The 26,689-nt window shown below is 59.8% G+C and overlaps 5 protein-coding genes across 5 annotated transcripts; 4 read left to right on the forward strand and 1 right to left on the reverse strand.

Moving 5' to 3' along the window:
• Window positions 1–354: 354 nt before the first annotated feature.
• A1Q1_01504 (sulfite transporter) lies at window positions 355–3,192 on the forward strand (the record flags this gene model as incomplete). The annotated part of the gene is made up of 5 exons (XM_014324543.1): window positions 355–837; window positions 931–1,637; window positions 1,729–2,039; window positions 2,250–3,029; window positions 3,074–3,192. 5 exons carry the CDS (start codon window positions 355–357, stop codon window positions 3,190–3,192), a joined length of 2,400 nt encoding a protein of 799 aa, XP_014180018.1.
• Window positions 3,193–5,689: 2,497 nt separating this feature from the next.
• On the forward strand, window positions 5,690–12,761 carry A1Q1_01505 (multi-sensor hybrid histidine kinase; the record flags this gene model as incomplete). The annotated part of the gene is made up of 7 exons (XM_014324544.1): window positions 5,690–5,922; window positions 6,000–6,025; window positions 6,073–8,015; window positions 8,092–8,253; window positions 8,303–9,097; window positions 9,143–9,347; window positions 9,394–12,761. 7 exons carry the CDS (start codon window positions 5,690–5,692, stop codon window positions 12,759–12,761), a joined length of 6,732 nt encoding a protein of 2,243 aa, XP_014180019.1.
• A 521-nt stretch (window positions 12,762–13,282) lies between these two features.
• Window positions 13,283–15,006, forward strand: A1Q1_01506 (uncharacterized protein; the record flags this gene model as incomplete). The annotated part of the gene is made up of 2 exons (XM_014324545.1): window positions 13,283–13,469; window positions 13,565–15,006. 2 exons carry the CDS (start codon window positions 13,283–13,285, stop codon window positions 15,004–15,006), a joined length of 1,629 nt encoding a protein of 542 aa, XP_014180020.1.
• Window positions 15,007–15,207: 201 nt separating this feature from the next.
• A1Q1_01507 (Glycylpeptide N-tetradecanoyltransferase) lies at window positions 15,208–17,152 on the reverse strand (the record flags this gene model as incomplete). The annotated part of the gene is made up of 7 exons (XM_014324546.1): window positions 15,208–15,636; window positions 15,686–16,169; window positions 16,208–16,324; window positions 16,362–16,444; window positions 16,490–16,627; window positions 16,680–16,772; window positions 16,925–17,152. 7 exons carry the CDS (start codon window positions 17,150–17,152, stop codon window positions 15,208–15,210), a joined length of 1,572 nt encoding a protein of 523 aa, XP_014180021.1.
• A 336-nt stretch (window positions 17,153–17,488) lies between these two features.
• Window positions 17,489–21,694, forward strand: A1Q1_01508 (uncharacterized protein; the record flags this gene model as incomplete). The annotated part of the gene is made up of 8 exons (XM_014324547.1): window positions 17,489–17,696; window positions 17,737–17,834; window positions 17,890–17,954; window positions 17,999–18,083; window positions 18,142–18,231; window positions 18,291–18,866; window positions 18,925–20,562; window positions 20,612–21,694. The coding sequence occupies 8 exons, from the start codon at window positions 17,489–17,491 to the stop codon at window positions 21,692–21,694; spliced, it is 3,843 nt and encodes a 1,280-aa protein (XP_014180022.1).
• Between the last annotated feature and the right edge of the window lie 4,995 nt (window positions 21,695–26,689).

Below are 26,689 nucleotides of genomic sequence, written 5' to 3' on the forward strand. Positions count from 1 at the left end.
CTGCCCAGATCCAGGTTTTCCTGTCCTCATCTCATCTCCACACCATTGCTCATCGCACTTCGTTGTCCGAATACTTGCGAACCACGTCAATTGACCTAGACCGACACCGCACTCCGTCGGTTTGACCTATATCTTATCGCCCCTCTCGCATTCCAAATATTCACCAACCCCAGCCCCGACTTGGTACGACTCGGTCAAAGCCTCCTTCCCCCCCTTCATGACAGTAGCACACAAGAACTAAGCGGAGCACGAGACTCGAACGAACATCGAGTCCAGACGAGCATTCAACTAGAGTCTCGTGCACCAGGAGCTTCACCAACCAAAGCAAACACAAGGCATCCACCGACTACCCCGATGTCTACGTTGTCTAGGCCACTCTCAACCTCGACGGCGACTACCACCACAACAACGACAGCCCACACGGGCACCTCTCACGGCTCACCGAAAGAGAGCCGACGAAACATGACTCCCTCACCGGAGCACAATGACGGCGACACGAACGGGCTGCCTGCTCCAGCCCAGGCTGCAGTTGCGGCGCGCGCGACGCTGAACAGAAAGCTGAGCTACCGCGCACTGCACACGTCGCCGTCCTTCTTCTCGATCAACATGGGAACGGGCATCGCCTCTATTCTCCTGTACAACTTCCCCTACCATGCGCGATGGCTTCGCATTCTCGGAGACATCGTCTTCGTCCTGAACGTGGTCATCTTCGTGGTGCTCCTCTTCCTGACGGCGTACCGGTATCTCAAGTTCAAGAACAGCTTCCGCATCACGCTCGAACACGTCACAGCGAGCATGTTCTGGGGCTGTTTCCCCATGGGCTTTGTGACGATTGTGGTGAGTACGAGGCGAAGTGGCGTCCTGGCGGTCCGAACAAGACCTAGTGGCGGGTGGAAGCCCATGACGCACGAAATGACGCAGTGGTAACAGAGTGAAACTGACAAACAGAACATGGTCGCGTTCTCTTGTGTACCTGCCTGGGGCAGGAACTGGGCACGACTCGCGCTGGGTCTGTGGTGGATCGACGTCGCAGTCGCCATCCTCGTGAACCTCGGCATGGTCTTTGTCATGTTTGTCCTGCAGACGCACGCCGCGGCCGTGATTGCGCCGACGCTCCTGCTTCCTATCGTGTCCACCGTCGTCGCGGCAGCCTCCGGCGCCGTCGTCTCGACAGCCATGCTGCCTTACGACCCGGCCCTGGCCCGCTCGACGCTCTACACCGCCTTCGTGGTATGGGGCACCGGCGTCCCACTCGCCATGATGATGATCACCATCATCATGTACAAGACGATCACGGTCGGCCCTCCGAAACTCGGCGCGGTGATGGCCTCCTTCCTACCCCTTGGTCCCTGCGGGCAGGGTTCTTACGGTATCGCCTCGCTGGGCCAGACGGCGCGCAAGCTCGTGTGGGAGTACAACACGCCTCTCCTGCCCAAGCTGAGCATGGACGCGAACCGCTCCATCTCGGACGGGATCTATGGCGGCTGCCTCGTCGCGAGTCTGATTCTGTGGGGCCTCGCGCTGTGCTTTTATGTTCTTGCCTTTGCGCAGGCGCTCTACGCGCTGAGGAAGAACTGGGCCTGGCTCGGCGCGAACAAGTTCCACGTCGGGCTGTGGGGCATCACGTTCCCCATCGGGTGAGTGTCACTGACAGCTCACAGCTCCGAAGGAGCTGGCAGAGCTGACAGCCGAACAGCTGACTGATTGCGTGGTAGCTGACCTCCGCAGAGTCTGGGCCACGGCGACAATCACGCTCGCCGACGAGCTCTCCTCCCCGGCCTTCAAGGTGATTGGCGCCTTCCTCGCCGCGCAAGTGGTGATGCACTGGCTCTACGTCATGGTGCTGACGACGTGGACGGGCTTTGACGGGCGGTTCTTCCGCGCGCCCGAGATCCAGGAGTCGCCCGACGGCGTCGTCGAGCGTATCCTGTGGCAGGCCAAGAAGGACCGGGCCGAACATGGCCTCACGCGGCATATTTCCAGACAGGACATTGAGGCGGGACACACGTTCAGCGAGACCGCGCACAGGGTCGCGAGTCGTGAGCCCAAGGATCATCTGGAGAACCCGAGATTATAGAGTTGAGGAGAGGTGTCGTGGTTTTTAGAATGGAAATGTACTTCTTGCAACGCCAAGCTGTGTGGTTGTTTAGTGTGGTTGTCAGATGTTGCGTGAAGTCGCGTCGCAGCACCCCCGTACTGATGAATCGTTGCATTTCGCCCAAGCTGAAACGGAAACGTTTATGTTGTAGTCTTCTTTCGTGGCTTCTCTTCTCGACGTCCTCTTCACACCCCCTTCTCCCAGCTCACTGCCACCGCTCTCTGCTCACAGACATCGGCTCGCTCCGCTCGCCTAGGTGTGGAGGGCCGAGACGACGGCGGCAATGCTAGTCCACCACCAACCGCGGTACAGGGCCTGCCACCCCTCCTCGTCGACAATCTTGCGCACCGCGTCCCTGAACCCGGTATAGGGATCCGTGGTGGGGCGGAGGCCGACGACGTCCTCGTCCGTGCCGGCGAAGCGGAGGCCCTCTGGTGTATCTCCGTCGGGGTCCTCGACGCTGACCTCCCCGCCCTGGTTGGGCTGGACCGAGAGCTTGGTGACGACGACGTCGATGGGGGTGATCCACGCAGCACTCAGCGCCTGGAAGAGGGCAAAGGCGAGGAGGCCGCCGAAGGACGCGGCGCGCAGGTCGTTGCCGGCCAGCAGGCGGCGCATCACGATCATGAGCGGGAGACAGGCGCAGCGCAGCGCCACGCCCGTCATCATGCCCGGCGTCGCGAAGAGGCGCACGGGGTTCTGCAGCTCGTGCGGCGAGAGGAGGATGCGGAGCGACTCGCGCACATTCGCTGGAAGGCGGTACGGCGTGATGATCGCGCGGTTCACGATGATGCTCGCCGGCACGTTGACGATGCCCAGGATCAGCGTACCGACCAGGATCGCGAAGCCGCCCGCCACCTTGACGTTCTCCGGGTCCGTCTTCTTGCCCCCGATCAGGCCGCCGCCGATGAGCAGGATCGCGACGGAAGAGGTGATGACGGACGTGATGAAGCTGGCAATGACGCCTGTTGTCAGTTGTGCACGTTGATAGACAGCTTACCCTTGTACAGACCGTACCATCCCTCCAGGCGCTTCGTGCGGAGGAGCGTGTCGTAGATGCCGACAAGGCGAGGTCCGACGCTGCTGTTAGCTAAGGCGAAGGCCATTGAGCTGTGTGACAGGACGTTACGCCGCCGTGGAACTTACCTCGACTCAGCGCCGTCGAGACCGAAGCCGCGCGGGTTATAGTTCGCCCGGAGACGCTGCAGAGCGCCGATGACGGGCATCGAGAACGGCAGCGTGACCGCGATCGTGGCCACGACCATGAACTCGGCGAGGATCATGGTCAGGATCGTGCTAAAGAACCCCATGCTGGTAGTTTGCCTGGGGCTGTGGGTCTGTTGCCGCCAGGCGTGAGAGGGTGCTCGTCAAACTGCTGTGAGAGCGTGCTGTGGTGTCGGGGAGAGGTCGAGTGGCGTCCAAGTGACGGGTGTGGTTGATGACAAGGAAAGGACGGTCTGAGGATGGTTGGCGACACGACAGCGCGACTGATTACAGTGCCGGAGTGACCCGTGACGCATGACGCTGACGACATGAGACGCAGCTGCGCTGGCGCCGCCGGCTCGTTGGCCAGTCAGCGTTTGAGCCTGCTGCTGCAACCAGCCTCCACTGTGTCGCGTGGCCAGCTCACGTGACTTGCCCACACACCTGACTGCGACTTTTGCCACCAGTCACACATACCAGACATGCGCCCTGAGGGAACCGGTGTATGCTGCGCCTTTTCGAACATTCCTACCGCAACTCTGTTCTAGACCACCGGGCACATGGATTGTACGGCGTTTTGTGCCTACGACGCGCCGTCAAATGCATGAGGTGGGTGGCTGCTTGAGGTCAATGTGACTGGTTGTGCTTGTACGGCGCATGTTTGGCTGGCAGCGCCTCCTTTGGACTGCAGCGAAAGGTATAAGGCATGAGCCACGGGAGATGCGGCGTGATTGAGGCTGAGATTCAAGGTTGCGATGACGTCGTGGCGGCCAGCTGGCAGGACTAGCGCCATAGGGCTGCGGCGAACGAGGCGAGGAATGGGCCCGACCCAGATTGCGTAAGGGGGCAGGTGTCCAAGGCTCCAGCTGCCGAGGTAGCACGTGAGCCATCCTGGATTCCGGGGCGAGGTGACAAACCTCTATGGGTCCATTACAACACCGACAATTTTGTAATGAAGCGCTTCCCCTATCGTTTCTTCCGGGCCTTGCTTGATTAACCAGGCCACCTAATGATCAAGCTTGACGGGAGCCTAATGAGCAAGGCGCACTAGGGTCCCAGAGACCGTCGGACCCTGGACACCGTCAATGGACACCTGAAGGCACCAGGACCGATGCCGCTGGAGCAACCGAGCAACCGAGGTTTGAGGAGCTGGACTATGGGGAGCCTAGGCTAGCTAAGCTGCGTACGCTGAGCTCTTTGACACGCCTTCTCTGATACTCTCACCGATAATCTGCTCCGCCCACGGCGGCACGCTGTCGTCGGGTTGACGGGCATCGGGCGGTCGGGTGCTCGGAGCTCTTCCCAGTCATTTCCGCCGTCAATGCGGCTCCCGTCCCGCGCCTCCTTTGCCGGGGCTAGCAACACGTTGGTCCGCGGATCCTCGTCCGACGATCTGCATGGTTACCGTCTAGTGCATGAGCCGCGGGTGCCAAGGCTGCACATTCGTGACTGCGTCCATTTGAATAGGCTTGCACCAAGGACGTGGTCCCAAGCCCTCGCAGCCCTTTACCCCGCACCTAACATTCGATGGTGGAGTCTGTGGCTGATGCGAGGCGGTAAGAGGCGCACGATGCAGAGTTGTTAGGCCAGAATCCAGGCCAGGTAGGCGAGACAGGACTGGCCGTTTTTCGACTGTACCGTGCGCCCCTTTGCCGCATGCGAGTAAAGGCGACCCATAAGCTCTTCGCCGCCCGCAGTTCCCTGACACCCTAATGGCCCTAAACCGCACCCATACACTGCCCTGCTTCACTCCTCCAGTACTCCAGTCGCTGCTCCCTCACCGCGTTCGCCGTGACCGGTCGCACAAAGCTGATCCACTCAACGAGCCAGCCTAAACCGCCTGCCTCCTCCTCACTCGCACAGCGCACAGCGTCCACTCCATGCTCGCAGGCTGTTGTTCGCTTCTCTCACCCTCGTCCAGGATACCACAACCGACGCTTCCAATATCCAGCAGCACCATCCCTGCACCGCGGCCAGGTCGTTGATCTCTCGACTCCATCCTCCTTTTCTCCCCATCCACTCCAACTCGCCGCATTCTTGCATCGACCACACTTTCTCCCTACGCCCGCCCTGCTCTATCTCTTCCTCACTCTTTCTCTTCAACTCGTCTTGTGGTATACCTACATCTTACTCATCCCGACTCTGAATCGGCCTCACCGACCTCGCTACTCCCTTTTTTGCCGCAGTCCAGCGTCACACCGTCAACCGGTACGCTTGCGCGCTCGCCCCCGTGGCCTTCCTCGCTACCCAGTATCACCTAATCCGCCTCTTCTTCCTCGCATTGCTGTTCGGAGATGTTGATCCAGTAGTTGCCCGCATACACGATATCATTGTCAACATCAATCATTCATCATTCAGTTGCCCCCAACTTCCCCCAAATCGCCCGCCATGTCCGGACCCTCCATCTCCGCAACATCGGTGGGCACCTCCGCGACCCTCCCGCCAGATGCGGATCTCGCGGTTCGAGGCCTGTACGATGTCTTCATCGACTCGAGGGTGTTCGCTACCAACGCCACCTCTCCAGCCTTAACGACCGGCTTCGGTTCTCGGGGGCAGCGTCTCGACCGGGCGGACTGGGTCGTTGGCACTGCATCCTACAAGCCGACAATCGACTATCCACCGTTCGAGGAGGTGTCGCCGGGCACGAAAGTGCAGTTCCAGTGCGTGCACACAGTCAGGCTGACGCTGACATAACCAGTTTTTGCCCTCATGGTAACCCTGTTTGTAAGTGACACACCCTCGACGCTCGGGCGGTAATGTTGACATTGCAGCGGCGGCATTCTTTCGCCGACAAGCCCAGGTCAAGGCCATCGACACCCTTCCTCCTCTCCCATCCAACGATTACCCTCCTTCCTCCCCAAGTTCAGGCTCGTCAGGCCCGTCTACCCCAACATCCGAACGGGGCTTTCCGCGACGGTTCCGACCGCCGTGTCGGGTTATTGCTTGGTGGGAGGATGATCTCGGATTGTGGTTCATAACGGAAGGCGCAGAAGTTGATGTCGGACCGTTTCTGGACGTTTGGGAGCAGACGATAGGTCCCGGCTGGCCGATGCAGAAGTCTCTCGGCCCAGATGGGAAGCCTATTCCTGTAGACTGGGCCGAAGCCTGCAACCTGCTGATGCAGTCGGCCCAGTGTCTGCGCGCGCTTCACGAGAGGAGGCTGTCGCTCAACTTTTGTCACCCGAGCGTGTTCTGGTTTGCAAACAACCAGGTCATCGTCGACCAACTGTGGCACTCGACCGCGCTTCCTGGCCTCTCGCTCCACGACATCCTTCCGCCATCCCTCGCTTCCTCGCCGCTGTTTACCCGAGATCCTTTACAGCACACGGCGACTTCTCTGAGCGAACAGTTCATTGTCTCCCACCTTCGGTATATGGCACCGGAGGTGGCTATGACGAAGCGTGTGGAGGGCAGCAATGACATTTACGGCTGGGGTGTGTTTGCGTATGAGCTCATCACCGGCAAGACGATCGACGGCAGTGTCGGCCCCGACATTTCCAGTGTGGACATACTCGCTGATATCCACAAGCATGTCACCGACTCTGCCGAGCCGCCGCTCGACTTTCTGAAGGATGTGCACAAGCGCACCAAGGGAGCGATCGATCTTCCTCCGAAACATCTCTCGGATATCATCATGTTGGCGCTCGCGAAAGATCCGGAAGACCGCTACCACAACTTTGATTCTCTGATCTATGATCTGCGGAAACTGTCACAGATCTGCCGAACGAACGGTGATCTCGCCAAGTTCACTGTCGGTGAAGTCGACCGAATATCGCGCTTCCACCTTCCCTCGACCGTGATCGATCGCAAGGCGCACCTTGAAGTTCTTGACTCTGCCTTCGAGTCCGTGGCCAAGGGTATCGCTTCCAGTCGAGCCGTCAACATCTGGGGTAACACCGGCACAGGCAAAACTTGGCTTGTCGAACAGTGGTCCCAAGCCCTGGAGAGTCGAGAGCACGGTACCTCTTGCCTGATCGGATGGTCTCAGCCTATGGAGCAGAAGCCACTGATCAGTTTCAACCAAGTGTTCCAGTTCTTGCTGGACCGTGTGCTGACCGATCCTCGGGAGGACTCGAAGGAGTGGATGGCCAAAATCAAGCTCGCTCTCGGGTCGCAATGGGTGTTCTTCGTATCGATGCTTCCACCGGAAACCCGCCGCCTGATCTGGGAAGACCAAGCGCCGCCGCCGCCGTCACTCGAATGGAGCAAGTTCTTAATCGCGTTCCGAGGCTGGTCGCGACGCCTGCTGCAAGTTTTTGCTACCAAGACCCGACCCCTCGTTCTTCTGATCGACGACATTCAGTGGCTCAGCGATGAGGAGGTCGAGATTTGGCGAGACCTCATGGATGGCAGCCAACCACTCAACCATGTTCTTCTGGTCACCATGACGCGCTCGGGGTCGCCGCATCCGTCATCGCAGACGGCCCTGTCTGCCAGTGCGTTGAACCTCCATGTGGGCCCGTTCAACGAGGAGGCTGTTCGGCAATACATCAACATCTGCCTGAACGATCGGGTTGCGAGCTCCGGCGAGGCGTTTTCGAGCTTCCTGTACGGAGAGACGGGCGGAAGCCCTCTGTTCCTGACGACTCTGATGACGACGCTTTTCAAGGAAGGGGTTGTGGCGTTCGATTATGACAGCCTGCAGTGGCGGTTCGACCTCGCCGCGCTGCAAGTGTACCTCTCGGACGCAAGCTTCGACTCCTACCTTGAAGGCGTAATGCGGCGTTTATCTCCTGACATCCAGCGGTTGTTCATGGTACGTTATCGTCGCAACCGTCACTGACATGCAGCTTCTCTCGCACCTTCCTTCCGCTGGCATCGGCATCCCGCTGCTTGCTGAGGCATTGGGAAAATCGCCTGCTGAGATCGAGATCATGATCCAGCTTGCCGCTTCGACCAATGCTTTGGTGGTGAAGAACAACACTGTCCGGTTCAGTCATGACAAGCAACGAGTAAGCTAACTTGCCTCTCGCTCTAGCTAACAAGCAGACTGCAGCCCAGAGGCTCATTCCTGCTGAACAGGAAGGCATCATTCACGGCCAAGCGTACCACATTCTGACCAACAAAGCTGTCATCGGCAGATACGTCAACGATGCCGTCGAGCGAGCAATGGCGGCGCGTCGTCTTGGTCGGCAGGTGGCTTCCGACGCCGATCTGGTCGCGCTTATCTTGCAGGCAACTCAGCGAGCGATCGCGGCTGCCAACCTGCTCGCCGCTCATCACTTTGTCCATTTTGCTCAACAGATCATAATGGGATCTGGCGGCGTCCTGGCCTGGGTCAAGGAACACCGCAAGATGACCTTCGCCTTCATCAACTGCTCGTCCGAACTTGCGAACATCTTCCACGAGCATGAGTCTGCGTTTGCGATGCTCGAACAGATCAAGCCGCTGTGCGAGACCGCAAAGGAGAAGATCACGACGTCAACGCTTCTCGTCAGGCAGCATGTTACGAGTATGAAGTACCGAGAAGCCGTCGAGGAGATGCTCGCATGCCTCGATGAGTTCAGCTACGGCCTCGAGAACCCCCGGAATATCGAACTCTGGGAGCCCAAGACCGTGGATGAGATCACCGAGTTTGAACGCCAGCTTTTCGCCCAACCCACGGTGCCGATCAAGGCCGAGGACAGAAGCAACGAGGCGCTCATCATGGACCTGATTAGCTACGCCGGCCCTACGATCTACATCACCCAACCTCAGCAACGATTCTACATCTTCCGGATTGGTCTGTCCATTGCCAGACTTCTGGGCAGCATCCAGGAGAGCACTGCATACCTCCTTGCTGTGCACTCCATGACGGTACGTGGCATTAACTTTGGGGGCCCACAAGCTGACTGTCTGAAGATCAACAATCCCCCTGTCCAGAATGCACTGCTGCGTCTCGCCAAACGATGTACGGCCACCAGGCCGGGCACCTTCCTCTCTAGTGCTGCGTTGGTTGCCATTGCTGGACAGGCTCACTTCTTCCAAGCGCTGGAGGGAGTGACCGAAGAAATGGATAGATCGTTTGAAGCATCTATCAGTCTCGCCGATTTCGAGATCGGAAGTTGTGAGTTTCCACCATAGGGTCGGTATGATTCCTAACATAGTCGCAGACACTGTGGCACTGGACATGGCCGCGCGGTTGTTCTCCAAGGTACCGGTCGCATGGGACATTTGCGCGCGGCGGTACGACATGATCAAGGCGTATGCGACCACCAGTCACCACGTGTTGTTCAACATGACGTTCCAATACGCCGAGAATCTTGCCCGACCCTTAGGAGAAGAGCCTTGGATTCTGCTGGGACAGTTCTTCGGTCTCAATGACTACGAAGCGACTCAGAGTTTCCACATGCACCGTGGCGTGTACGACTGTTTCACGCTTAGACTCAAGCTCCTCTTCGATGCGCCTGTCGACGAGATCCAGCGCTCCATGGAGTCCGGCATGGAAACTGTCTTCTACACCGAGGGCTTAGTCTACGGCATCGAAATGCACTGGCTCCTGGCGATCGCTGCGCTCAGGTGCCAGGCCGGCGATGAGATTGTTGGGGAGCACAGGGGCCACCTCGCCAAGTTTGCATCATACTCGCCGGACACTCGATACCGTCTGTTGTTCGTCGACGCCATTCGGTCCCTGTACGAGGATCCTTTCGAATCGCTTGCAGTTGTGGAGGAGCTTGCAGCCGAGTTCGACAGCGAGGAGCAGTATTTGCTCTCGGGCTTGCTGAACTACATTGTCGCGGACGTCTTAATCGAGCGGACCGGGTCTCTCAAGCTCGCAACCGGCTTTGTGCGTTCAGCGTTCGCTGGGTACCGCATGAGCGGAGCGGCGGGTGCCTGCGAGGTGTTGCGCCAGCGCTATCCCATGCTCTGCCCCACGACAACGATTACTCCCCGCGGACCGACCGAGTTCTTCATGCCGGATCACATCCCTGTCGCCCGCCGACCGTCCATGTCTACGCTTTCGGTTACCGGCGAGACAATGACCACATCCTCTCAGGCTCCCAACGGAGGCGGCGAGACGCTCTCCTCGTCCCAGGACACGCAGACCTTATCGGAGAGGGATCAGTTGGACACACTTGCCCTGATGCGCTCCTCGCTTGCCCTCGCCCAGGAGAAGGACAGCCTCGTTCTGCTCTGCACCCTGCTCAAGATATTATGCCAGTTTATGCGCTGCGACTATGCCGCCATCGGTCTCACGGACGAAGGCGATCGCTCTGTGCTGCGCCTGAAGGCGGCCGGCCCATTCCAACGCATCCTTCCCTACGACCTCGACGTTGCTGAAGTCTCAGCCCAGACCGTGTGCCCGACTTCGATCATGCTGCATGTGTCTCGTACAGGTATCCCGATCACGCAACCCGCTAAGGCATTCCGTCTCCGCAACGATCCCTTCTTCGACGATCGCCAGCCCCGAATGCTGATGTGCCTGCCCGTTATCAACCAAGGCATCCAGTCGGGCGTCATTCTGCTCATGTCAATGTCGAACGCTGCCACGGCTTTACAGTCGGAGTCTGCGCGTGAAGTCATTTCGACACTTGCCACCTTCGCGTACATCATCCACATGCACCACGTCTTCACCAGCCGGCTGAAGACGGAGGTCACGATGCGCACGAGGGAGTTGACTGCCGCGCTGCAGGCCAAGACGCTCTTCCTCTCGCAGTGCAGTCACGAGCTTCGCTCCCCCCTCGCTGCGATTATGGGCCTGGCGGCAGTGCTGGAGAACAGTGCCGGCCTCACGCCAGTCCAGCGCGAGCATCTCGGAACCATCCTCACGAGCGGAAACGATCTCCTCGCGCTGATCTCGAACATCCTCGACCACTCCAAGCTCGAGTCCAACTCGGTCTTACTCGAGCACATCCCCTTCAGCGTGCGTGACGTCGTCGAGTCGGCGCTCGACACGGTCGCCCCAGTCGCTCAATCGAAGAACGTGGAGCTTACGGTGCTTTCCATCTTCAGAAACGACCCGCCCGGTCTCCTTGGCGACCCTTTCCGAGTCAAGCAGGTTGTCCTGAACCTCCTCTCGAACGCTGTCAAGTTCACTCCGCCGGGTGAGCGCGGCAAGCGCACCGCGCGCGTCACTGTGGAGCGCATGTGGGAGGATCTCGGCGACGGGCAGATCAAGATCATCTTGGCTGTTGAGGACACCGGTGTTGGCATTCCCGCCTCCAAGCTGAACAAGCTCTTCAAGTCGTTCTCACAGGTGGACGAGTCCATCACGAGGTCGTACGGTGGGAGTGGCTTGGGCCTTGTCATCTCGAGAGACCTCGCCTGTCTCCTCGGCGGTGACTGCACCGTCGAGTCCGAGTTTGGCAAGGGGTCCAAGTTTACCTTTTCTTTCGTCGGCACCCGCGACCCGAACTGGAAGCCAACTGTTATCCGCCGCTTCCCCCAACCGAAGAGGATTTTCGTCCTGTGCAGCCGGGACATGGTCTGGGGTCGTCTGCTGGAGGAAGACAGCAAGGAGTTTAACTGTATACCGACACGCTTTGTCGACGACGCCAAGCTGGCTCTCGACCCTGGCCGGGTTAATGGCCTGAACTCGGGCATCGAGTACGCCTTCATCCTGATCGACGCGCCGGCTGTCGACTTGGAGACGCTGACGCGCATGCGCGAGCTGCAACCGCGAGCCAAATTCTTGTTTGTGACTAGGATCACTGAGATTGCCGCGGAAATGGACCGACTCCAGCTGTCGAGAGAGTCGATCCTTGCCCGACCTCTGAAGTTCAAGTCCGTGCACGACGCAATCATTCCGGAAGACACGCCAAAGGGCGGCAACTTACCGGCGCCAAAGGCCAAGCGTCCGATCAACAAGCAGCTCGGCAAGGACAAGCCCCTCACGGTGCTGGTTGTGGACGATGCCCCTGTCAATATCCAGGTCTGCCGTCGCATTCTCGAGCTGTACGGCTACAAGGACGTGGATTCCGCTACCGACGGACTGCAGGCGACGGAGCTCGCCGAGAAGCGACGCTACGACTTGATTCTGCTTGATCTGCAGATGCCTGTGCTGGATGGTTTCGGTGCCCTCGAGCGCATCAAGGCGAGCCCCTTGGCCGGCGAGCCGTGCTGTGTGTCTCTGTCTGCCAATGTGGACAAGGCGACGCGGGACCGCTGTTCCGATGTCGGTTTCTTCGCGGTACTTGATAAGCCGGTCGATATCCCCCGCCTCGGCGAGATTCTCATCAAGGTGCACAACCACCGCAATGGACTGCCGACTGACCAGCCCACCTCGCCGAAGGTCTCGGCCCTCCTCTCGCCCAAGACTTCACCTACACTTTCACCAAAGGTATCTCACAGCGATTCGGCCACGCCGAAGCCGTCTGTCAACTGCACTGCTTCATCGCCTACACTCTCGCCGAAAGCCTCGCGCGGCGATCAGATCACGTCAACAGCCCAATCCAACGACGCTGAGCCACCCTCCCCCTCTGCCACGCCGAAGCCGACGCCCGCCGTCAACGCCAACGCCTCAGCAAACGGAACCGTGTAGTTTGTGGTTCGCACTGCTCTGTCGATTCTACTGCTCGGCCTGCTCTCGTCCATGCTCGCTGCTGAACCTCAAGCGAGTGGTCTGTGTGCCATTGTGCCAAACTAGAAGACACCACCAACTCATATACATTATTTTGCATTATCACCGACCGCCATTCAACTCATTCTCTCAACTTTGATAATGACACCCTCCAACCTACCTTAGAGTTCCAATCTGTTGTAGCTAGTAGACATGAGGCTCCGGCCCCGTCCATGCATTGTATCTCATCGAGCGAATCGGCGCGAGAAAGGGGAAGGCAATCACGGAGCCAGTTGATCACCGAAGATGCCGAGTGGTGCCTGCTTGGACATGTGACCAGGCTAGTGTTATCAGACTAGTGATGCCGAGTCACTTCTGGCAACGCACTGTTACTCACTCCTGGCATCCCCACGACCAACGACCGCTGTTGAAGCCGAGCATTCATCAGTGTCTCAGAGCTGTGATCGATGTGGTCCATGTGAAGGGGCATCGGCAACTTAACCATGGCTGCGACTGAAAGGGCGTCAATTGCAGCAGAGACAACGCCGCTCTTGTCTTCTGCTGAGCAGACATACGACTCTAGCCCGGCACAATCAGAGGACAGAGACGATGAGCTCGAGGATAAGGCTCCACCCGAAGGTCCTACGGTCACCCGGGCAGAGGAATGGGCTTACTACCTGTACTACAATGGTGTGTTTTCCCTTTCGGCCCACTCCATTGTCGACCGCTTCCTTCCACCTCCACCCTCACAGCTACTGCGAACTCGTGGCTCAAGCTAACAACAGGTGACAACGGCGTGGGGCCTAATGGCTACGCCCCAGTCCTGTTCCAGTCTCTCGCTACGTCCTCCGCCATCAACCCCATCACTGGCCAGCCATGCACCTCCACTTCTTCCACAGATGCCTGCGTCCTTCCCTTCCTAGGTCGCGATCGGCGCGTCGCCTCCATCGTCCTCCTCGCCGACGGTGCTTCCTTCTTCCTCATGACTGTGCTCTTCACGACCCTCGGCTCGGCTGCAGATTATGGCAACGCTTCGTCCACCATTCTCTTGGGCGCAACACTGCTCTGCTGGTGTGCGCAGCTCGGCTTCCTCTTCGTCGGCGAGGAGAGATGGCGCACAGCTATGGCGCTCTACATCGGTGGCATGGTGACTTATGGCGTAACGCTTGTATTCTACGCGAGCGTGTTCCCTCGTCTGGCTAGGAACACGCCGGCTACGAAAACCGCGCGGAGGAAGATCAGCGTGGTAGAGGGTTGCGGAGGCGATGGTCTCGAGGCGGAGAAGGAGGCCGTGGAAGTGGAGGCGCTCGAGAGGGCGAGACTCTCGAGCCATTCGACGGCGCACAGTAACTGGGGATATCTTATTGTGCTCCTGCTGAGCCTGACCTTGCTCCTTCCTTCGTCAACGAAGCATCTGCCACGGATCGAGGTCTACGTCCTCGCCCTGACTGTCGGGTATTGGTTCCTCCTCGCTCTTCCCTGGTTCACGCTGCAGAAACCGCGTCCAGGCCCTCCACTCCCCAAGGGCGCGAACTGGCTCACGATCGGGTGGAAGCAGATCGCCGCCGCCGTCGCACAGAGGAAGCATCTGCCCTATACCTTTGTCTACCTCACCGGTTTCTTCCTCCTCGCCGACGGCATCAACACGACGGGCGCACTGATCCGCGTTCTGCAAGCGAGGCAAACGCACTTCTCCTTCCTCTCCATCACGCTCCTGAACCTCTCGCAAGCCTTCTTCTCCATCCTCTCCTGCTACCTCTACCTCTACGTCCAGAAACGCCACCAGCTGTCCTCAAAGCGCATGCTCCTAATCACGAACCTGATCTCAATCGCAATCCCGGCCTGGGGTCTCCTCGGCCTGCGCTCGAGCAGCTCAATAGGGTTCAGGAGCGATTGGGAGTTTTGGGCGTACAACATAGTCTTTGGCGTGGGACAGGCGCCGTACTACGCCTACTCGCAGGCGGTCATGGCGGACCTGACGCCACCGGGGGGGGAGGGCATGTGGTTCGGCCTCTTTGGGCTGACGAATCGCGCAAGCAGCCTCATTGGGCCGAATGTGTGCGCCGCCATCATTGAACGGACGGGAAAGGACTGGGCGCCGTTTGCGTTTCTCACGCCAATCTGTCTTGCTGCCACGCTCGTCATTGGGCTCGGGGTCGATGTTGAGAAGGGGCATCGAGATGCGCTCGACTTTGCTGATCGCAAGAGGGGAAGTGTTAGGTCCTAGGCAGAGGGGTATAGACCACTAGAGCCGAACGAGGCCATTGTGGCGTGAGCCCTGTAGAATCAAGTTGTATTATCTAGATGTGAGTGCTTCGTTGCGTCAGTCGTGATTCACCCTGGATTATTCCGAGTCAAACTCCGCCGTGCTACCCCGATGCTACCCCATCTATGCATAACCTGCTGTATTGCCGTGCCTGCGACCCGCCTAGAGCATGACGACGCCGATGCCGGAGGTCTGCCTGCTCTGCGTCCCGCTCGCGCCGCCGTCGATCGGCGCCGTCGTGTAGTTGTAAAGATAGTAGTTGAGGTATCCGTCTCCGCCGCCGAAGCGCTGGTCCTGGAGGAAGAGGTTGTTGTCCATGAGGGTGAGGGTGTTGACGACGTCGAAGCCCTCGCTCTTGGCCATGACGAGGAGGTCGGCGACGAGCGCATTCAAGCGCGCGCTCAGCTTGGCCGTCGTCTTGGCGCTGTCGGCGTCCGAGGAGGAGGAAGAGCCCTCGCCGGAGAGGATGCAGTCCGTCGCGTAGTAGTACATGTACGCTGCGTTGAGCACGTCGTGCTTCGGGTGCTGCATGATCGTCGAGGGCAGCGAGTAGAAGGACATCATGTCCGTGATCTCGTGCGACTCGGGGTCCTGTATGTCAGCTTCCAAAGGCGAAAGGTCGTTAGCTTGTCCGACTCACCTCAACGACATAGGTCCACACGACCTGCTCGACGCGCTTTCCGTCGACCTCGCGCCCCATGCCCGACAGGAACCAGTGCTCGACCTCGCTGTCGTGCGAGAACGTCTGGTAGATCTGGAACCGGGCCAGGTACCTCCTCAGCAGGCTAGCGACCTGCGGCACGTCGGCCTGGGTCATGGCGCGCCAGCCAGGCGTGCTCGGCGTGGTCGGGACGGCGCACTGCTTCACCATACGCGCGATACTCGAGCCGCGCGGGATGGGCGAGAAGCCGATATCGACCAGCTTCGGCGGGTTCAGGTTGCGGTGGTAGTAGCGGCACGTGCTGAAGGGGGTGGGGATGCGCACGCCCGCAGTGTAGATCGCCTGCCAGTTGTCCGTCAGGTTGACTTGGCGCGTCACCTCCTTGATCAGGACGGGGGCGAGGCGCTTCGCACGCAGCTTCTTGTGCACGCACAGGAAGTTGATCTCGGCGTTCATGAACGTGCTGTGGGTCAGCTAGACGACTCTCCGGAAGCTACTCACTTGTCGCGCACTCGCAGCTCGACGGGGATACCGGAGATGAAGGCGATGAGCTTGCCCGTCTTCTGCACGCGCACGCCGATGTGCCACTCCTTGTAGTATCCGGGCGGCGTCAGGGCCCTGGGCGTCAGCTAAGACGGAGCACAAACTAGCTCACCAGAGAAGGAACTCCTTCGAGTAGCGGAAACGGAACATAGCAACGTCGTCCTCGACGTAGTGATCCGTCAGGAGCTCGTGCACCTCGGTGATCTGATGTCAGCTAACGTTCTCCGTCTAATAGCTTACCTGGGCGTCGTCCTTGACGTCGATAATGCTCCACTCAAAGCCAGCCGGAAGAGCTCCCGGCTCCTTCTTGACCTCGGCCACCGTCTTGTGCTCGATTGGTCCCTCCTTCACCTCGTCTCCCTCGTTCTGAAGCACAGGCTGCGTCTTCCAGAACTGCTAGTCAGCTATATGTCGCGCGACCTAAGCTTACCTTGTGGTCAGCGACAGCCTTGGCCTGGCCCTCCATGCCGAGCTGGCTCTCGAGGAGCTTCAGGAAGTCGGTAGCCTTTAACGCCTGCTTGATCTGCTCTGAAGGTTAGCCAAATCAGGGAAGCCTAACCTCACCATCAGACACGTTCGCCTTCTGCTCGACCGGCATGTTGTTCCGGATCAGGTTGATCATGTCCTGCTGGGGGTTGGCGTCGCCGCTGATGTCAGCTAGAGCGGTACAGGCACAGCTAACCTGAGCTCAGTGCTCTTTCCCTTTCCCTTCTTCTTCTTCTTGTTCTTCTTCTTCTTCTTGGCGGCGCCGGCCTCGGCGGGTCCAGCGTTGTTCGCCTCCTCATCACCGCTGTCGTCCGAATCGCCCTCGTCGTGCGTCGAGAGGTCCTGGAGCTTGGACGAGAGCTCCTTGTCAGCGTCTCCGCTGTTTTGCGTCGAGGGGCCCGCTTTGTCGGCCGCCATGTCTATCGTTATGGGGTCGTGTGTTGTCGCTCTTTGCACCGACTTTGGACGCGTGTATCCAACGAGCACCTGCAAGATGGACGCCGCGCCCCCGGCTAAAGGAATGCGCATCCGTGGGGAAATTGCCTCCACCCTGAGCATCTGCCGCAATCATGCACTCACGCACCTCAGTATGGCCCAGGTGCCAACCTTACGTAATGTGAGGTTCAATGACGGAGAGCGACCCTCGCGACTGCCTCTGTTCAATGTCCAACACCTGAAGTGCAGAGTGCAACATTCCAATCCGCCCAGCCAGCAACTCCGGTCGTCTTCCCCCAACACCAGAAGACCATCACGATGGCTGAGGGAGCCCCCACCGACGCTGCGGCGCCGGCTGCTGCGGCGACCCCGACGTCGGCCGCCCAGCTGCCAGGCGACCTCCTCGCAGACGTCGAACGCGAACATGCGCTCGCCGATCTCCAGGCTTCCCTGAAGGCCAGCGAGGAACGCATCGAAAAGCTCTCTGCAGACAACAAGACGCTCGAGACGGAGCGCGATGGCGCCGGTAGGTCCGATGGCATGGATGTCGTGCTGACGATACACAGTGTCCACTTCCAACCAGCTCCGATCACAGCTCGCATCGCTCCAGAGCGCACACCTGCAGAGCTCCTCCGAGATGAGCGTCATCCAGAGTCGCATCGATGTAAGCTAGCTGATCCCTTGATGAGCTAACCAAACAGGCTTCGGAGCGCGAGAAGCGTGAGCTCTTGGAGGAAATCCAACGGCTGCAAGAGCGTTCCCAGCGGTCCAATCGTGAGTTACCGTCAGCTTCCTTCGCTAACTCTTAGATGTGCTGTACACCCTTAGGACGCAGAAGTCTGAGGCGTCTCAGAAGATTGCCCAGCTCGATGTCGAGGTCTCAGAGCTCAAGATGAGCGCCGACAGTGCCAAGGTAAGGTGGACGGCGACGGCGCCGCTGACCTCAGTTCAACGAGCAACGAGCGCTCCAGTCTCTGACGAATGCGCGCAACGAGATTCTCAACCTTAACAAGGCGTCTACGGAAATTGAGTCGAGGTTCAACATGTACAGGGCGCAGACAGTGAGCTGATCCTATGTTGCGAAGCTGACATGTAGCAAAGCGAGCTCTCTGATCTGCAGAACGAGAACCAGACGCTGCAAGATAACGTGTCTACGCACCAGTCGCGCCTGGAATCGCTGCAAAGGTCGTTCGCCGAGCACACAAGGCGTCTGGGTGAGGCGCAGACGACCATCGCCAATCTGAAGACGAGCGCCGCTTCCCAACATACGTCATTCCGTCTCGAACTCGAGCGCCTGGAGGAGGAGAACCGCATCCTGGTCAAGCGAAGCGAGGACCGCGATGCCGCCATCGCAGACCGGGAAGCCGAGCTCGAGCATCAGGCTGCCACCTTCAGCCAGAAGGAAGCTGCTTGGCAGGAGAAGCTTCAGCGTGCCGAGGAAGCTCGCCAGGCTGCTGAGAAGCGTGCGGACGACTTCAAGATTACTGTCGAGCGCCTCGCCCTCGCTGGTGGCGATGGACGACACGACATCAGTCCCGCGGCCTCGCTTGCTGCCAGGCAACGGGAGAGCGGCAAGTCCTACACGCAATTCTTTACCGACTACACGATCATGGAGACGAAGCTGCGCGAAGTGGAGGCCGAGAACGTCCGGCTGACCGATCTTCTGACGGAGATCAGCCAGGACCTTGCGGAGAAGGTACGCTCCAATGGAATGGTGCGTGAGCTGACTTCAGAAACCGCTGCTGGAAGAGCAGGCTGCCGAGCACGACGCCGCGATCGAGCGCGCCAATGCTCTCGCGGCCGAGCTCGCCAGTGCCCATGCCTCCCGGGATGCTTACGAGAGTCGAGCGAAGGCGCTCGAGGCGAACAAGAAGCACGACGAGGAGGAGCTCCTTGCCCTCCGTTCGCAGACCGAGGACCTCAGCCGACAAGTGCAGGGTCTCTTGCGCGAGATTGCCATTAGAGACGACCCCAACCTTGCGCACGTTGGCCTGGACGACAACGCCAAGATCAGCGAGGGCGACCTTATCACCGACAAGCTGACCGAGTTCAAGTCGCTTCGGGCGCTGCAGCAGCAGAACCAGAAGCTGCTCAAGCTCACACGTGGTCTCGTCGCGAAGCTCGAGGCGCGCGACGTTCGCCGTGCTACCGCCGACGCCAGCGACATCGACACTGCCGCTTCCCTCGACGAGGCGGCCGAGACGATCGAGAAGCTGCACAGCAAGCTTCTCGACTCGGAGAAGAAGATTAACGAGCTCGCTCGTGAGCGCGACTTCTTCTCGAAGCTGCTCTCTCGCGGTGAGGGACTGCGGTGGTCGAACGGCGCAACGGCGACGAAGAACCCGTTAGCCGGTGACACCGACAACGAGGTCGCTCTCAGCAACCTGCAGGCCGAGCTTGACATTGTGCGCAGCAAGGCTGATCAGGAGATTGCCGAGGCGAAGGAGCAGGCGCGCCAGAAGGCCGAGGCCGCTGGTGTCGCCGAGGTGGAGAAGGTCAAGGCGGAGGCCAAGGCGCAGATGCTCGAGGAGCAGCAGCGGATTCTTAGCGAGACTCACCAGCTGCAGCAGCAGGCCAACACGACGCTGGAGGCTCAGGTGCGACAGCTCCAGGGCCAGATCTCGCAGACGCAGCTGGAGCGCCGCAACGCCCTCGAGCAGGTGGCGCAGCATCAGGCGCAGGAGACTCGTCTCCGAGACGAGGCTGCGCTTCTTCGCGCGGAGAAGGAGCAGTGGGAGAGCATCCAGTCGCGCCTGCAGAGCGACTTCTCAACCGTCCAGCAGGAGCGCGTGCGCCTGCAGCACCTCATCGACAACCTCAGCAACGTCAGCACCGAGAACGAGAAGACGAAGAACGAGCAGCGCACCATGCTCGAGAAGCGTATCGAGGAGCTGCAGCGCGAAGCCGGCACCCTTCGATCCCAGGTCGACCAGGCCCGCGAGGCCACTCGCGCTGCCGAGCAGAAGGCGTCCGAGGCCGACGCTCGCATCGCGTCCGAGACCGCTTCCATCCGGTCGGAGAAGGAGGCTGCCGAGGCGCAAGTCACTGCCAAGGCGACCGAGATCGAGACGCTGCAGTCGCAGCTCGCTGACGCGAAGCGCATCGGGCTTAACTGGCAGCGACGCTCGCGTGACCTCCAGACCCAGCTTACGGAGGCGTCAAGTAACAGCTCGACAGCTGTTCAGGAGAAGGAGAAGGAGGTCGAGGCCCTCAAGGCTGAACTGGAGACTGCCAAGAGCAAGATCACCGAGCTCGAGGGCAAGATCTCTGCTGCTGAGCAGGCAAGCTCGCTCAAGGACGGAACGATCACGCGACTCCAGGGCGAGCTCGAGGCTGCGAAGGCGAGCCAGGGAGCCGAGGCGTCCACCGCCGCTGTGGACACGGACGCTCTTGTGAGTTTATTCATACTGTTCGAGAACTGATATACAGGCTTCCCTGCAGAAGGAGCGCGATGAACTGCAACAGAAGCTGTCGCAGGCGGAGAAGGACCTCGAGGCGGCGAAGTCTGCGCAGCCTGCGGAGGGCTCTGGCGACAACTCGGAGATTGCCACCAAGCTCGCTGAGGCTGAGAAGAAGCTTGCCGAGTCTGATGCGAAGTACGAGCGCGACGTGCTGCGCGTGAACCGTGCCAACGTTGGTCTGAAGAAGGGCAAGGGCGAGGCTGACGCTCGCGTGAACGAGCTGCAGGCCGAGCTGGAGGACGCAAAGAAGAAGCTGGAGGAAGCGCAGGCCGCGGCATCATCTGGAGGCGACGGTTCCGCTCCGGACCAGGCGACGATCGACGCAGCCGTCAAGGCGGCGGTCGAGAAGCGCGAGTCGGAGCTGAAGGCGGAGCACGATGCAGCTATCGAGAAGGTCAAGAACGAGGCTGGACCAGATGCGGACGCTGTGCAGAAGGCCGTGGCCGCCAAGGAGGCCGAGCTGAAGGAGAAGTTCTCGAAGGAGCTCGAGGAGGCGAAGAAGACGGCTGCGGCCGAGGCTGGCGGATCAGGTGGCGACGCCGAGGCGGCCGCCGCCAAGGTCACCGAGCTGGAGGCGAAGGTAAAGGACCTGAGCCGACAGCTGCGTAACGCCGACATCTCGCGCAAGACGCTCGAGCGTACCAAGGCTACGCTCGAGGCGAAGGTCAAGGCGCTCGGAGGCGAGGGTGCCGCGACCCCGACGGGATCGCCGACTACCCCGACAGCGACGCCCGCTCTCTCCGCGACCGCGACGGCCTTCAAGCCAGGTGCCAAGCCGGCCGCGAAGCCTGCCGCTGCCGCGACGCCGGCGACCCCCGCTACCCCAGCCGCTGCTGCAGCTACACCCGCTGCTCCGGCTGCCGCTCCAGCCGCTGCTGCGACACCAGCGAAGGCCGAGGAGACCACACCCGCGACGACAACAGCCCCAGCAGGGGGAACAAGCGTGCGCGGCCGTGCGCGCGGTACCGCCATCCGTGGCCGCGGCGCCGCTCCAGGCCGCACGACCTCAGTTCTGAATGGTAAGTCTTTGAATGTTCCCCAGTTACAATGCCCCGTTCATTAACCGACATCAGCCGTGAACGCGACGCTAGCGACGAACGACTCGCCGACCGCATCGCCGACAGCCGGTGCCACGGGTGCGGCGAACGCAAAGCGACCCGCGCCGGAAGAGGAGGGCGGCAGCGACATTCTGACCCGCCTCCAGACCGGAGCTACGGGGGCGACGACGCGGGCGGCGAAGCGCGCACGAGGCGGCGGCACTACGCGCGGACGAGGGACGGGACGAAGGGCGAGCGGAGGAGGGGCCGGAGCAGCCGGAGGGGCCGGGGAGGGCGGTGCCGGAGCCGGAGCAGCAGGGGGAGCGGGAGGAGGAGAGGGCACGTCGTAGTTGGTGTCAGAGGGGGGGAGCACGAGCATAGACGAGACTTCGTAGACGTAGCTCAAAGATCATAGCAGAATCCATGTATACCGTACCAACTGTAACAAGTGTAACAGCTCGGCGACGTCGGCGACGTCGCTGAGGGCCGCAGTCTGGACTTCGTCTGAGCACAGCTTGAAGGCGCACACGCACAGGACGGTGAAACGGCTCTCTCAAGCCGTGCGTTCCTACGTTCCTACGTTCCTACGAACATGAGGAATCGCGGGCAGTGTGGGATCCCCGCATAGACGAGAGCAGCTGAGCCGTGATGACGAGATTCACGGGGTATGAGGCGGGAGATGGAGGCACAGCAGTTTGTTTGTTTGTGTTGCGTCTCCGGGCCCGTGTTCAATGTGGAGTGCAGGGGTGAGGGGATGGAGGGAGGGTGACGTTCCTGGTGTGGTCCTGGTCCTGGCGTCCTGGCGTCCTGGGCAGTCCTAATCTCTCCATCCTGACGACTGGGGCAGTGATCGGTTCGTAGCTCGCCACAACGACCCTACAAAGGTGTGAGGTATGAGTTGTGGCTCGCGGCTCGGAGACTAATACATGTCGATCAGCCAGGCAAGCTTGTTTGTGTGCTGGCCCAAGCGACAGACAGCGACAGACCAGACAGACAGGAGACGACGATGAACCATGGCCAGCGACGCCATTGAATACGCGGCTGTGGACGGGACACGCGTAGCGTAAGGTTCACCGATGCCGTGACAGTGAGTGATGGGTCTGCGTAGCTCGTGTCCTGTATCCTGAGTGTACAAACAAACGCATGAGTGGCGAGCCACATCGACCCTACCGCCATCTCGGATCGGTGGACAGCATGTGAGCAACGTAGAGGTCGTGAAGGAGGAGGAAGATACTGGAATCTCAAGGCTTACTTGCGCACTTCCAGCTGCTAGCAACTTACAGTGCAATGCCCTCGCCATGCCCTCCCTATCTTGTGCGCGCCGACACCGGAATCGAGTGACGATATGGCTGGCCGACTGAAATGTTTCGAGTTCCGTGCCTCTCTTGCTCTAGCTACCGATCGGGACTGAGAAACTGGGAATAATTGTCTCTCACCGAGCTCGCTGCCGCGTTGTCGGTACAATTGGCTGCTTGGCTCGTCGGGTTCACCGCGCGCACCGCGGTGCCTCAGCTCTACCTCTACGTTCTTGCAGCCGTATCTCTGCGAGAGGAAGGAGGACGCGTTCGAGAGCTTTACGTACCGGACAGGGAACTGTATGAGAGAATCCGGTCAAAGGGGGAGGAGGCACACAGCCTGCCATCGCGTCGCTTCTCGCCAACTCTTGCCACTCGGACCCCGGCGGGCCGGTCGGTCCCTCGGAGTCCGGCATGTCCATCGGAGAGAAGTAGTGGTATGCATGATGCGCGCTTGTTCCTGCGATCAAACCGGTGCTATCTTGCGACGAACTGATCGATCAGCGTCTGGGTCCCGGGGAAATGACGTCGTGCCGGCGTGCCCTTGCTCGCATGCTCGCTTGGAAGTGGTAGCGTGCTGCGTCGTTGGAGCATCGCGAGGATCCACCCAGGACTAACATCGATTGACCGAGCATGCGAGCCTGCGAAGTGCGCATGCACACTGCAATCCGCAAGCCATGCTAGCCATGTCGCCATGCCGTGGTTGGACGTGACCGACCTCCCAGGGGCCGGGGTGGATCTGACTCAACAGTGCACACGATCTGCGTGCTGAGACATAAGTGATTGCAATATTGTTACAGGGGCGAGGCGGGCAATGAAAGCGCGAGGCGTGGGTTATGGGCCCATTCTTTCCCTCCTAGCTCCGTTCATGTACTCACGCCGACGCCTCATGCCTCATGTCTCTGTCTCTCGATCTCGTTTTCTCAATAATTCGTGCAGCATGCAGCATGCGTTGCAGCGTGTTGCAGCCATGCGTACATGCGTGCGTCTCACCGTCGACACGCGTGTACATAACAAAGCGCTTACCCAATGCGGCAATGCAGCTTAAGCATCTCTATGTTTCCCGGACGCGCGTTGTTAGCATCCCAGAAGGCCAGAACTAATGATGTAAATGAGCGTGTCGCGGCGGTCGCGAGCAGCCGCGCAGCAGCCTTGCAATGACGAAATGCCGGTGCCCCCGGTCTGTACACCCTACCCTGGAAGGCAACGGCCCCCGGGCCATTCAAGCGCGACCACCGGGCCGTATCACAGCATGACGTGTACTGCCCTCCGGCTTCCGGAATTGCCAAAACAGGAAGAAAATACGAAAATGACGCTGCCTAGGTCCTTCCTTACGGTCCCTACCTTGGCTCGCGAGCTCGCGGGCGCTGGGCGCGGTGGGTTAGCTCCCATTTCATATCGGCGTCTCTTCCCTGAGTCCAACGCTCGTGCCTGGGATGACTCGCCGTACGGACCGTTATGCAGGGATTGAGAAGGGATTGAGCAGGGATAGACTCCCAGGATCCCAGGGTTTGAGACGCAGGAGGCGGAACGGCCAGCACGGCCACGCGCACGAGCACTCTCCGCGAGATGCCGCTCGCGAATAGCCTCAGGCTTGGTGCCTCGCCTCGCTCAGGGGCGCACGGCCACACAGCCGTCGGTTGGTTGGTCGGTTGGGCATGAACGGTCAACAAGCTCGCGCGTTGAGGCATGCTGCAAGCTCTGCAAGCTTCATGAGCACCGTACGCAGCAGAGATGCCGCTGTACCGCTGTACCGCTGTACACTTGGCAAGAGTCCCAAGGTCCCACAGGCTGAAGAGTCCTGAGCTTGCAGAGCTTGAACACCCTGAGACCGGCCGGCGCAAGCCTACAGGACCTGGGACCTGGAAGGGCTGGCGGCGGGCCTGGCGCCTGTTTGTTTGTACACTCCAGGACAATGTCGGCGGCGGCGGCGGCTGGTGACCACAAGCACGAGCACAGAGAGAGAGAGAGAGGGCTGCATGCAAGCCTGGGCCAGAGTTAATAATCAATCTACTCCGCATGCTGGCTCACAGGACAGGACAGACACTCGATCTGCCTGTCTGCTGCTGCGCTTGCTGAGAGCCAGCTGAGCCTCCGATGTCATCAACCACTGCCGCCCGCCAGCCCGCGAGCCCGCCTGCGTACCTGCGTCCTCCTGCCTGCGGGCTGATGGCAGCTGGAGCCAGCCTTCTGGCCTGCTCGTCCTCGGTCCCTGGGCCGTTAGGGCAGTACCCATACCCACAGTTATTTGTTGGTTTGACTGCTACGGAGACCAGACTCTGCGAGCCAGCCAGCATCCGGGCCAGCTTTCGAGCTTGTTTGCATTCATGAGCACTAATCAGGACTTGACTTAACCTGTAACCCACGACTTGCCATTTCCGGTTCTTGCCTCCTGTCTCATCCTCCTCCATCTCTCATCTCTCAACCACCACTTCTGTCCAGTCCCACTGCTATCTTGTACCACTTGTGGTAACCACGCCAAAGCACCCCCGCATCCACCACCACTTTCGGCAGACTCGCTGTCGCCCATCTCATCTTATCGCTATCGCAACCGACTCGGCACGGCCCAGTTATCGCCGCAACACAAACTACGCTCTGTCTCAAGCCAAAGTTGCGCCGTTGTTGATTGTTTACCAACACTCAGCTCCCGGCCGCAGACTCCTTCGCTCGCACCAACACACCGGCTCTCGGACTGCCAGCGATCCCCACCACGCACCGAGGCATTTGAATTTGGGCTGCTTGCTGCTTGGACGCCCGGGCTCAAGCATATACAGAATCCACTTACCTTTGCATACGCCCCAGCAAGAGACAAGCAAAGCCTCGCTCGCGGCTCCCACTGCCAAACCTCAAACGGCGCTTGCGGCAACTGCGGTCACCCTCCGTATTACCAACTTGCAACCAACCACTGTTCTTCCTTCCTTCCTACCTCCGTCCATTCCATCATCGCATCGCATCCCGCCTGGCCTCCTCGTTGTCGACACCCACACTCGCTAGTACCTCTGTTTCCCCGCATCTGTCACACACACACACACAAACAACAGCCCGCTCTCGAATCGACACTTTAGTCGCTCAGCACCGAGACCCTCTCCTATAATCCGTCATCAGACACACACAACCCCTTTCGTTTCCTTGTCGTCGTCGACAGCCAGCAACTGCACCCCACGAACACTACCCCACATCCACTCCGTGTATCCTCCAGTCCACCGACCGCAACCGACGTTCGCTCATTCGGCCATCAACGTTATTCTGAACTGAATCTCAAGGCTTACTTGCGCACTTCCAGCTGCTAGCAACTTACAGTGCAATGCCCTCGCCATGCCCTCCCTATCTTGTGCGCGCCGACACCGGAATCGAGTGACGATATGGCTGGCCGACTGAAATGTTTCGAGTTCCGTGCCTCTCTTGCTCTAGCTACCGATCGGGACTGAGAAACTGGGAATAATTGTCTCTCACCGAGCTCGCTGCCGCGTTGTCGGTACAATTGGCTGCTTGGCTCGTCGGGTTCACCGCGCGCACCGCGGTGCCTCAGCTCTACCTCTACGTTCTTGCAGCCGTATCTCTGCGAGAGGAAGGAGGACGCGTTCGAGAGCTTTACGTACCGGACAGGGAACTGTATGAGAGAATCTTACGGAGGCGTCAAGTAACAGCTCGACAGCTGTTCAGGAGAAGGAGAAGGAGGTCGAGGCCCTCAAGGCTGAACTGGAGACTGCCAAGATCGGAAGAGCG

Source organism: Trichosporon asahii (genome assembly GCF_000293215.1).
Source record: "Trichosporon asahii var. asahii CBS 2479 unplaced genomic scaffold scaffold00050, whole genome shotgun sequence".
Lineage (NCBI taxonomy): Eukaryota > Fungi > Basidiomycota > Tremellomycetes > Trichosporonales > Trichosporonaceae > Trichosporon > Trichosporon asahii.